Source organism: Lytechinus variegatus, chromosome 2 (assembly GCF_018143015.1).
Source record: "Lytechinus variegatus isolate NC3 chromosome 2, Lvar_3.0, whole genome shotgun sequence".
NCBI classification, from domain to species: Eukaryota; Metazoa; Echinodermata; class Echinoidea; order Temnopleuroida; family Toxopneustidae; genus Lytechinus; species Lytechinus variegatus.
Genome location: NC_054741.1, coordinates 76,738,108 through 76,750,921, shown reverse-complemented (window position 1 = coordinate 76,750,921; position 12,814 = coordinate 76,738,108). Strand labels below are relative to the sequence as shown.

Here is a 12,814-nt window from a genome sequence, read left to right as displayed (position 1 = left end):
TTACATGAACCTTGAACGTGTTTTGTTTGAGAGGGTGTGGGTGGTTGTGTGTGTGTGTGTGTCTAGATGAGCCAGGTTTCTTAATAAGGTCAAGCAGTCAATCACAATTTAGAGAATAAAAAGGACCAACTTCAAGTATTATTCATTTCAATAATACACATAATACGTGTATCATTAAATGTTATCCTAATTCAAGATTAAAAAAAAGCAACAAATGCAAACAGCAGAATACTTTTAAAAACGAAAAATATGCACATGGTCTCTGTGTTTATTGAGTACGAGCCTTTAACTGAGCAATGAAGGGAAGGTATTAATGGCACTCTCGAGGAATGTAGATTTTATACAGCAGGATATGGGAGGGGGTTATCTCATCCCCCATCGATGGACTAATTATCTCACAAAATGTTTTTTTTTCAAGGTAAACACATAATAATCAATAAGGCGTATAGCATATCCAATTATTTGAATATAAGGAAAAGAGCACTATTGATCAAATATCTTGCTCATGCATGTGGTTTAAGGGGAAGTCCATCCTGACGAAAAGTTTGTTGTAAAATATACAAGAAAAAAAATATTTCAAAAAATATTGGCGACGGTTATAGGAAAATTCATCAAAGATTAAGAAAGTTATTAGAATTTTAAGTTGTTGGTTTGTGACGCCATTATTATACGAGCAGCTGCCCCACATGCTATTTAATAAAAATTCCATGATTTTCACGTCGTTAATATTTAGTGATTAATGGAAATAAGTATCTTTTCAATAGGGCATTCTGATGAGTGATTGCTGTTTGACCAAAACTTATATAGGAAGCTTTGGCTAATGTATGCCCTATTGGGAGTATAAAATCGACCTATCACGGAAGATGACCCAGGCTGAACGTCTCAACTATCATGACTATGTAAATGGTGAGATTGACGTTCATTCCGTCAATTAAAATGTCATATCTGGTATCAGTGACGTCTCTGAAATCAATGGAAATAATGTCAGAATATCATTCACTGAGAATGCACCCTCTCGAGTCTGTCGGCAAGCAGCACTGATGAAAAAAATATTCCTGCGAGTCTTACCGGTATCCAAATAACAAACAAAGAAATACGCAAGCAAACAGGCAGATAAAAGACAGGCCAACAAACCAACCAACAAGCAAGCAAACAAACAGACAGACAAGCAAACAAACAAAACGTTTACCAAGGGCACATATTAGTACTTGAAATTATGGATTCCGATATTCATCTGATGTTTTTTTCAGCATAATGTTTTTTTCGGATAGCATTTTAGTCTGAGTAGTGATTTGGCAATGGCTTATGAATGATCCGTTGAATTGAAGCCACAAAAAGAACCTCAACCTCAAGGGGCCAATGCAGAACAATAGCGGGATGAAAATAGATCATGACGACGAAAAATTAAACTCAACATGTGTTTCGTTTCATGGTTGCTCCATTCTTCTCTGGATTTATTGGCCACTCAGCCAAGTTGTCATGGAAACCAGGAAGGGTACAAGAAATGAAAATCGGCGTAAAAGCGGTCTTCTTTGGCTCTCGAGCAATTTCCCGGCTTGTCCCAGTGAAATGATTCGTGCATTGAATGTATCTATCTTTCACCTTATGTACAAGACGTCTATTTTGATTATGTTCACTTCCAATTACTATGAAATAATTTGTGTGTGGGCTGCACTGGGGGTAATGTATAGGGGAATAGCCCTATGTGATATATTTCCATGCACTTGAAATATGATGCTGCTTTAATGTCTATTTTCCACGATTGACGATGTTGTTCTATTGTTATACTTCTGCTGTTTGCCATCTTGCTGTAAAGCTTCTTAAAAACCAGTTAAATGTTTTAATTGTCCTTTTGCCTATTTTTTCAGATTTTGGATTATCAGTTTTTCATGGTGTTGGTTTATTCTTTGTTTTTTTTTCAATTTTTTTTTGAGAGAGGGGTGTTAACTAAAGATGGTTTATACTTACCCAATCACTGCCTCATTCTTATTCATTGTAGGTTATATCTCACTATTCTAATCCAATCAAATTCTCTTTCTCATTCATATAGATTTGATAACTACACACCCGACCTCCCAATGGGACTCGTACGGAGGGAGGTTCTGAGAGGACTCAAAGTGTGGAGTGACGTCACGCCATTAAAGGTAGGCCTACATAACTATGAGCTATCAGTAGCAATGGATACATTAGTGCAAGATGCAACGCTTGTTGGTTTTCAGTCGTAGAAGAAATTCACAAGGACTGTGTAGTACTAGTATCATGTCAAAACAATGATATGCACTTGATAAGATTAATCTTGAAGATTTTCCCGCTATCATCTAGTCTAATATTATTTTTAATAAATATAGTAGCATATGTATATATATGTTTTTTAAATGATACATTCGTCGGAGATATTGGGATTTTTTTATGAGAACTTCATGCAACATTTATACATAAACGGACGGGGAGCTTAAGCCCCCCCCCCCACCACCTTTTTTTGTAACCGTGTGCAAAAACGTAAAACTGACCATCTGGTTGTGATTTTTTTGTCCCTGTTCATGACCTTTGATATTTTTTGTTAATTGACCTTGGCAGTTTCGAGAGCTCCGTTATGGTCAAGGCGAGCCGGACATCCATATTCTGTTCGCCACACAGGAACACAATGACGAATACCCTTTCGATGGCAAGGGAGGAACACTAGCACACGCCTTCTATCCTGGTCCTGGTCTTGGCGGTGATGCACATTTCGATGAGGATGAAAGATTTACTGCAGGAACACCAGATGGTATACTGAATGCACTTGTGTTCTATTCAACTAAACTTTGTTCAATTGAATTTGAATACAAACTGTACTGAGTTGAATCATGTGTTCTTAATCATGATTATGCTATAAACTTGATCGGTCTGGGGTCAGTTTCGTTCGTGTGTGTGTGTGTGTGTGTGTGACTGTGGCATACTACGTTATATGGAATTATTCGAATCGATGTGGACTGGTCTAGGAAAGCACGCGACTGGCCAATCAGAGGCGAACTTTACAGATTATAACCGTTCATCAGAACTTGGTTGTATATACCATTCAAACTGAACAATAACCAATAAAAAATGAAAATCATGATGGGCTGGTACTTCCACAGGACTGGTAATAACAGAACTGAACTTAACTGATTCATTCAAATTGAACTGCCTGCAATCTGCACTGTACTGAACCATGCACTAGTGAATGGAAATGGATTGAACGGAATCATAAAAGTTGAGCACGATTGTCCTGAGTGTTACAGAGTAAACGTGACCGGTATGATTGTAACAGTCATTGAAATCTTAATCTCATACCTTTATTCGGCCAAAGCTAGGGGGTCCCAGATATCAGCAGTTAATACATACTATCCAATCTCATAATAAGAATGGAATAGAATATAAGGTGTAATGGTAGGGGTATGAGGAGGGGGGGGGGGTTAGGATGAGGAGGAAACGTTGAAGTCTGGTTATCATTAAGGGCAAGGGCTGCCCCTTTTAAATAAAAAATCTTAAACTAATTTTAAAACATGCGTGATATCTGGCATCCTAAAAACAACATCACTGTGAAGTAAGTCCAATAAAAATGGACTCAGATGTCCTTCTACTAAAGCACATTGAGGTGGGGCCTCCTTTCAATATCAACGGGAAGGTATCCGCCCTAGTTACCTCCGTCCTCATGGGAAAATCATGTCACCCTAGAAAGTTTCTCTTACATTAAGGATTCTGCTAATTTCCTATAATTATGGTTACCATGACAACCGATATGACTGCGAATGGTACGTATTGTAGAATGGTGGGTCTTGTGTCTTTTTAGAGGTCAAGTATTTGAGAGGCCACATCGAGACGGATTGACAGATGAGTCTAGTTTTGACGTTTTTGTTTGTTTGCTTTGCTTTTATTACTGCGTTCAAAATAATACATCGGAAGTATCTTCCTCTCTCTCTCCCTGAACTTAATATCCCCACCCCCTCTCTTCCTTTCCCTCTCTCTGTCCCTCCCCATTACTTCATCCCCCCCATGACTCACCTTTGTAGTCCTGTCAAATTTCCTAATAATTTGACCTATATAATGCAGTGAGAGAGAGAGAGAAGTATTCATGTGGTGTGAACTTGTTGAATTTAATTGCCCCAATCCTACTTTTTCTGGATATTTTTTCTTTAAAATCTCTCTCAATTCTTTTTTTTTTCAGGAACAAATTTGTTTTTCGTAGCAGCTCACGAACTCGGACACAGCTTAGGGTTAGGTCATTCAGACGTAGAGGGTTCGCTGATGGCGCCCTACTACCAAGGCTATCAACCTAATTTCAGATTGCCCGAGGATGACATATTGGCTATCCAGGAAATTTACGGTAAGCTTCGGATTCGAATGATAAACTGATTAAAGAGATGGTTAATCTCTTCAGTTGTAAGGAAAGCAACTGTGTAAATAACATAATAACAATTCTAATGGACCATGGTGTCAAGAGCAAACCACTTCAGATGTAGATTTATGACAGCTTCTACCAAGATTTGCAGATTCATTCAATTTATTTTGATTTAGCCGATAGACAAAAGTGTGAACTTGATCACCTTAATAGGAAACATATTCTAATACAGACATCTAAATGCGGTTAAAAAATGTTATTAGTTTTACGATATTTTCAAGAACTTTTGATAAAGAAAAACATTTTACCAATTCTAATTGCTCTTTACGATTATCATAGATGCAATCAAAACCTTTCCCTTGATCTGCCTCCCTTGTAAAGCACATCGCATTAAACTATGTTTAGGTCGATGTCATGTGATTCAGCTTTTAAAGAAAAACAAATATTTCAAATCATTCTCATTCCTAAGCCTATTTGCATGGGCATACGCAGCATTTTTTTTACCTGAAATTTTCTCAAAATTTCATTATTGAAATGCTACAGCGCCCCAATGACAAGCTTGGTCGTTTCGCTCTCTCTCTTTAGAGTTTCTTCGATTTTTTTTACACGTCCTGTGACCTGTGTCCCCCTCCCCCTCCAAGAAAGAAATTTCTGCTAACATGGCTAATGGCCATGCACTTGGGTCTTCCCGTTTGATTATTGTTATCAACCTAGTCAGAGCTATAATTTTGTTTACATTGAAAAATAATCTCAGCCCGAATTTGTCGATTGACGTAGGCAAAAATCTTGATAAAGAAAATAAAATATGAGAAATTGGCCTCGTGAACCGGACGTCCCCTTTGTAGAGCCACATTTTTTCTTCTTTTATCCACTCTGATTACTCCTCTGTATGTCTCTGGCCGGTCCATTGTTTTGTAGACCTTGGGCCTCAACATAAACTTAATCCCCCTTCACACCAAATGAAGTTCCCGTTTAGTCGTTTAAACTCAGATAAAAACCTATTACGCGGCGGCAAGTTCGTGCATGCTATGTCCGCGCCACGTCCTTGTGAAGTTCATGTTGCGTGACCGGTGTTTCCCCTAAGTTTATTTTGCGCGCCACAGCGGTCCATGATGCGTCGAAACGGTTCCGGCTACGTTCTGACTACATCAAGCAGATTTGTACTTTCATTCTATTTGGACGCAGTGAGAACTAAGTGTGCTTGGTGACCACGTAGTGGTCGTTAAGTGGCAGTACAGTAGACATGGACCATGTGGACAGAGTTGTTGTCACGTTCTTTCCGTGTCCGCTACGTCTATGCTACGTCGATGGAGCTGGTCTTAGGTGCTTGCTCCGCTATGTTAACCCTAAGAGGTCCGGGGGACAAATTTTGAGACCAAATTTGCGATGCCCGATTACGCGGTTACGAAATTACGCAACATTATGTAAGTGCATGTCAGACCCAAATTCACATACAAATCCAACGCAAATTGTTTATTTAGCCAAATTTCATAAATGTATCATTATTTCTACTTTTACTGATTAAACTTGATTTTGTCCTGTTTATGATCAGAATTAAGTCTGCAACAATTTCCATCGAAAAAACAATGAAAACAAAAAGGTTGAAAAAACATAAAAATACATAAGAAATTAAAAAAACAATTAAAATACAAAAGAAAAATATTGCGATACCGATTTTTTTTAAGTACTTTTGATCGGGATCATAAAAAGAGTCTGAATAAAAAAGGCCGAGATCTCAGGAGGAAGGGGCAGCAGAATCCGCCCCCCCCCCCCCCTCTGTGAGAGGGGCCCAAATAACCCGGCTCTTTTAGGGTTGGGACTGCGTCCCCGCTGCGTGGACTTTGGGCATGTTCAAAGTCCACGTAGCGGATATTGAGTCTCCGGAGATCATGCAGACTATATAGGCCACATCAATAACAGTTCTCGCTACGCTCTCAGTAGGCTGTAGCAGTTCCCACTGTGTCTTAGCCCTTTTCCTTTGACTCGGCAAGATCTGCAAGGACATTGATGTAATGGGGGGTATTAGCGATTGATGACGACATTGATGTTCGTTGATAAGGCGATTCGATTTTTAAATACGCCTATCTTAATCATGTTAATCAGAGCATCAAGACTAAATAAAACATAATTAAGCGACCATCAAATATTATGAACTAATGCATTCCTCGTTCTCCTGTTATAGGTCCCAACCCTAACCCACCAAGACCCACACAAGGATACTATACCCAACCACCAATGGCAACATATTACCCTAGTTATGGTGGTGGAGGAGGTGGTGGCGGTGGAGGTGGCGGTGGCGGTGGAGGTTCTAATTATTGTACAATGAGCTTTGATGCCTTGGCAAATCTACGAAGCGAACTGTATGCATTTTCGGTAAGTTTGTGAACCAATCAGTGAACAGTTTTTTTAAATAATTTAAGTCAAGCTACGGTGGTTGTAGAATATGTTCAAAATGTATCTCACACAATTAGATTAAGCTTATTTTATCAAAACCCATTGGCGTACAGATGGGGGGCGTGGGGGCCATGGACCCCCTAATATGTCAAGACCAAGCAAAAAAAGAGAAATATTTTTTATATAAAAAATTGTCACAATTTTTTATCTCTCGCTTCGCTTGCTCGCAACTTTTAAAATATTTTGCCCGGTACGCCATGTCTAGCCTCCTCATGTTTGGGGATTAATCGCGCCACTGTTCAAATCCAACTGGTTCAATGAGTATTAACGATATCAAATGCAACAGATTTTGTCAAACAGTTTCTCTATTGTTCAAAGCAATTTCTTCAAAAGTAATTTTAAAAAATAACTTTGGACAGAGTCAGTGAATTACTTTAATGCAGTTCAATATTACCGAAGAGATAGTCTTATTCGAATGAAGTCCAATCTGGTCCCATAGGATATAAACCAAACTTCCAATTTCCAATTTCTAATCTTACATGGATTTAGATTCCTTAATAAGTTTGTCAACATACGTAATAAAATCACATCAACTCACATTTGTTCTAGTCAAACTTACCCATCTTTAGTAAAGAAAAATCTTCTTTCATAATTACAATGAAAAATCACAAAATTACATAGGCACCGATGACACGACACGTAAACAAACTTAATGACAGTTTGTTCGTTGATGATGTCTTCTAATTTTTTTAATCCTTATTGTTTTTAATTCTTAGGGTAACTTATTGTGGCGGTTCCGCAATAGTCAATTACAACAGGGTTATCCAGTACGTATATCAGCGTTTTTCAGAAACGCACCAAGTAATGTTGATGCAGTATTTGAAAAGCCTGGAGGCACAACAGTCATTATAAAAGGTAGGGATGTGAATTACCTTGTAACAAATATAATATACATGTATATCAAAAGGTATGTAAGTATAATGATAAATCCGAAAAAAAAACGTTCCTTGCCGTAACAAAACATACTGCTTAATTATTTGTATCTTACTACTTTCTCACTGTAGAAAGCATTATAGAAGGATTAAATAGGTTAATACTAAAATATTGCAAGAGTCATATTAATTAGATATAAACACCCCTCCCTCTACAAACTTCATTCCTTACCCTTAAACATTTCCCCTCTTCTGACTAGCCATCATCATGACTATATACTAATATTACCCTATATCCTTATTTCGTGTTGTTTCGATTCAAACAGTCTTCAACATATTCATCTACTTTAAATGTCATGATAACAGGTTGCCTTTATTGTTTTATATCCATCTTCTCTTCATTCATCTTCCAGGTTCACGATACTGGGAATACAGCGGGGTAAACCTCAAGCCAGGTTTCCCGCGTTCTCTGGGTCGGATGGGTCTCTCTAACGGTGTCAATGCAGCATTCACCTGGCCTCAGGATAGGATGATTTACATATTCGCAGGAGAGGAGTATTGGGGCATGTACAACTACAGATCGAGAGTAGACAACAATGAATATCCACGGAATGTTCTTGAGGATATACCTGGACTACCTCTTGGGTTTACCTCTGCATTTTCATCGAGATGTAAGTTGAATATTGAGATGTCACCAAGGCAGTCTCATAATCAGTATCCCTATCCACCAGTGTGGATACAATGCAGGGCACCAAAACATGAATATTAACCCTTATCCTATTAATGCTACGAAATAATTGTTATCCTAACGAAAATAGAATTCCCAGCATATCAAATCAACTCAGAAAAAAAAATAGTTTGGTTTGCAGGAAAAGCTGTACATGAAAAGGAGAATCTTAGAGATGAAGTTTCCAATGAAATAATGATAGATGTGAGTTGTTAGTCGCTTTGTCTGTTTTTGTTAGTAGGACCTTGAGGACTGTAGGCCTACATTGTTTTTTTTAACATGACGTCAATTCTATTTATCTCTTTTTTCTGTCTATGTTTGCAGCTGCTTCTTATTTTGTACGAGGTTCTCAGTACTGGCGTTACGACCATAATTCCGGGGCTTTAAGTCCTGGTTTTCCTCGCAATTTTCACAACGACTGGCTCGGCTGTGGAAAACCACAACTACTTGGAGAGAGTGCCGCTTCCAAATCAGGCGGAGAGGGCGTTAGTCACGCGCAGGCTCTCAACTTTCATCCAATGCCGATCGCGCTTTCAGTTCTGACAGCAATGTTATCACAGATTGTTGTACTGAATTTTCAACATATATGATGTCGTCTATTGAATCGCCTCTTCAAACAAAGCTTCTAGAATTAGAAGGATTAATAACATTGACTGTCTAAATATACTGTATCTGGAGCCGTGGAAATCATATAATCGTCGAAAAGGCCAGATTATTAGTGAATATTGCACGATGATTTACCCAGCTAACTTATTTATTTTTTCACAAAAAATAACTACAATGAAAAATTCAAGGTTCAAATATTCACAACGCTTTTGTTTAAAAATAAATGATACCGACACTCATGATTTTCTTTAATCTGCCGTTCTAAATACTGATTTTTGATGCGACTCTCTTAGAAGGAAATGGAAATTTCTTTGTGGAAATTAAGTGGTATATGAAATCAATATACTATTAATTTGGTGAAACTCCTTGAATATAAATGAGACGAAGGCGAATATTTTTTTTAATAATCTGTTTCGATCATGATAAAACCACATTTGACAAGAAAGGTACATTTGTTGTGTAGGTGCAGTTATTGCTGAAGATATTTAATATGAATTGACGCATTTAAATAATCAAGTCGTATTTTTTCTTAATGTTTCAGTTTATAAAACCACTTATGCTTAATATCATGACTTACTATACTTTGCACTGTACAACTGAATGCATTTCATTGAAATTCATGTGATACGCTTGCAATTCATTTATGACAGTACTTCAATATAAGAGATCAACATTATATTACGGAATTGTCAATGGACATTTCATAACAAGTTAGTGTTAACAATATTTATCTAACTTTTGTTGAGATTGTAAATATCATTTTCACATCACGAATGACATAGTAATAGGATAAAAAAAATAAGTGCAACCACCCTGCTAACAGTCTAAATTGCTGCTAAAGGGTATATTACAACGATGGTGGGATTGAAACTAGTGTGACGCATTTAAAAAAAATATAAAATGCCTATGTGTGTCTTAATTTGTATAAAAGAATTGTATACATTTCTGTCTTTCAAGAAGCTTAATTAAAATATGTTTATGCACCATGATTTTGTTGTATCAGAGTATTCTTTTATCGTATCAGAAGAAAAAAAATAACATTAGTCATCGCCCAGGAAGGATCCATGAAGTTATAGGAGGATGACGAATATAATTATTTCTTTGAATTAAAATGAAGTCAAGAGTCAGCCATCAACAATGTTAATAGACTTGTGCCCACTTCTGATTTTGCATGAAAATATAAAATCAGTAACAAATGTATGGAGCATAGACATTTTAGTATGATGAGAACAGTATTTGGCTGAAACTCAATCCGCTACACAACATGCCCAATGGTAGAAATTGGTTAACTGAATTTTTTAAAAAAACGGTGTATTTTCCTTAGCAAGTCTAAAGCTTTTGTAAAGGGCCAGTAATGTCAATTATTTCCGAGCATCATTTCGAATTACAATATTACAAAAGTATATTCGTAATTAAATGTGTGGCTATTTTAGCCGTTATAATAAAAATTTTGCATTTTTAGCCTATCTTAGACAAATTCACATACACCCTCACGCATATCACCCACACACATATACATGCATATATTCTTGCTGTATTTATAGCATCCTCTCATATATTTATATGTATATATATATATATATATATATATATATATATATATATATATATATATGTGTGTGTCCGTGTGTGTTTATGTGAGGGTGTGTGTAAAATTTAATAAATAATAATGAAATTATATAATATAGATCAAAGTTGGGGAACCTCTGAATGTAATAAAAGGTAAATTCAAATATGATGGACAATGCTATCACAATCTCAATGGCGTATGGTGGATGACATCCCTCGGATGACATTGAGATTAAACAATGCAATAGCTGGAACAAATACAATCATAAGAAAGAAAGCTTAAAGACAGAACTTGAAAAGCAAGAGTGGCTGGCTAGCCTGTAAAATAGTACGGGCTCGACGTTTTACACTGGGAGAGGGCGCATTGTCTTCCCACTAGCCAGAGCCATTGAATATTCTGCCACTTGCTCCGTTTGCCGATCTATATTCGATACTGTCCAAGATATATAAAGGTTTAAATGAGTCAAAGGAGGAAAAAAGGGAAAAGGAGGGGAAGAGAGAGAGAGAGGGGGGGGGGGGGGGGGGGGGGGGGGGGAGAGAGCAAGCGAAAAAGAGAAAGAGAAGGGATGGCTGATGAGCAAGGATGAGAGGTAATAGAAAGTGATAGAGGAAATGCATGGATGTGGATATGCTAAGATATGGATCATGATAAGTATTGGGGAAATCAAAAATGAATTTATAGTTCCTATAATAATTTATCAAATGTTACTCTTGTTGAAATTAAGAACCAATCTGTAATATATATATTTAATGTCACAAGGTGTTATGAAATATGTGACTTTGGATTCTTTAATCGTCATAACTAACGCCATACTGGGCTCTGACGTCATCATTCTTTCCCCTACTAAATAAATAGCCAAGGATATAGAGGAGGGGACAACGGGTGTATGAGAAGAAAACAACACAAGAAAATCACATGGCCGATTATGACAGGAGAGCATGTCTATAAATGGCGACAGGAACTTCTAAAATTACCCAAGGAGGATACGCACCTATGAGTGTACTGCAGCAACATGACGGTCGTATCCAGGAAATGACGTCAGTCAAAATGGCCTCCTTGATATAGGGTGCCTCTTGTGTCATTTGGTGCTTAGCTTCAAATGAAAGCTTATTACCCCTCTTACAATATGTATAAACAATATCACTGTGGCATTTTAATTAACCCCTAGTTTGATACTATGGATGGTGTTATAGTTTCGTTAGGCCTAATATACTTTAGAAATTGGACTGTTTGACTGGAACAATTTATACTTGCTCGTGGGCGATCAGCATATCTGAAGTCATCGGATATCAATTTCTGTCAAAGGGTCATCGCAATGGAACTATGACGATTGTACGAATTAACGGAGTAATGTGTGTCGTGTTTATATATAATCATTCAACTGGTTTCTAAGCAAGAATAAACATGATAAAACGCAAAAGAAATATAATCTGTTTATACATGTATATAGTTTCGAAAGGTCAGTAACGAACTTGATTAAAACTCATCAGGCTACTTTCTGAAGATGACACAAAGTTAATGCTTATAAGAAGAAGAAGAATGTCCATGTGAATGATAAAAGATATCTTTTGTTAAACATTGTAAACATTCAGGCAGTCTTCAAATGTTTACGAATCGATTTATACGATTATATTATTATATTTATATCGATTTTCTACGTGTAACTATTCGGCCCACTCTCAAGTCACTGTCATAGGTATTATACTAGTACAACATAATGAATATTAATCAATCGACTTTATGCAAAGAAAACAAATAAGTTTTGAATGGGATGTTCCTTCCAGTGGCGGATCCAGAGGGGGGCGCCCCGGGCGCGCGCCCCCCCCTATTTTCGCCGGATTTTTTTTTTTTTTTTATGGTTATATTTACTGGATTGGTACAATGTAGTCAATTTCAAGGGCTAGATCTAGTCAAAACTATATTTTAACTTACGCTCATGGCCTCTGTGTTCGCACAAATGCACCTCTGTCATACTGTATTGCAATATGCAAATTCCGGAATTCCAGGGCGCGCAAGTCGATTGGTTGGAAAGTTGCACCACTTGTAATCGGGAGTTGCAGTGCAGTGACCAGTGTGAAGATGTTGGATTGGATATAATTTTTCCCGAAATTTTGTGTTTTTTGTAACATGCGTTTGTCCGTCTTTATGGCAAATACATGTAAATTGTAAGTAACAGATCGCGAGAGAAAGTGTCAACGATGCGAATGATAATGTCTATCCCAGAG

The 12,814-nt window shown here is 37.2% G+C and overlaps 1 protein-coding gene across 1 annotated transcript in view; it reads left to right on the top strand.

Annotated features, from left to right (window-relative positions):
• The window catches only part of LOC121409095 (matrix metalloproteinase-24-like), a 30,486-nt gene extending 20,480 nt beyond the window's left edge, over positions 1-10,006 (top strand). The window contains exons 3-9 of the mRNA XM_041600912.1: positions 2,051-2,144; positions 2,578-2,767; positions 4,187-4,345; positions 6,543-6,733; positions 7,531-7,669; positions 8,100-8,357; positions 8,738-10,006. Of these exons, the coding sequence (XP_041456846.1) occupies positions 2,051-2,144; positions 2,578-2,767; positions 4,187-4,345; positions 6,543-6,733; positions 7,531-7,669; positions 8,100-8,357; positions 8,738-9,003 (1,297 nt within the window). The 3' untranslated portion in view covers positions 9,004-10,006. The remainder of the gene's footprint in view (positions 1-2,050; positions 2,145-2,577; positions 2,768-4,186; positions 4,346-6,542; positions 6,734-7,530; positions 7,670-8,099; positions 8,358-8,737) is intronic.
• Positions 10,007-12,814: the final 2,808 nt, after the last annotated feature.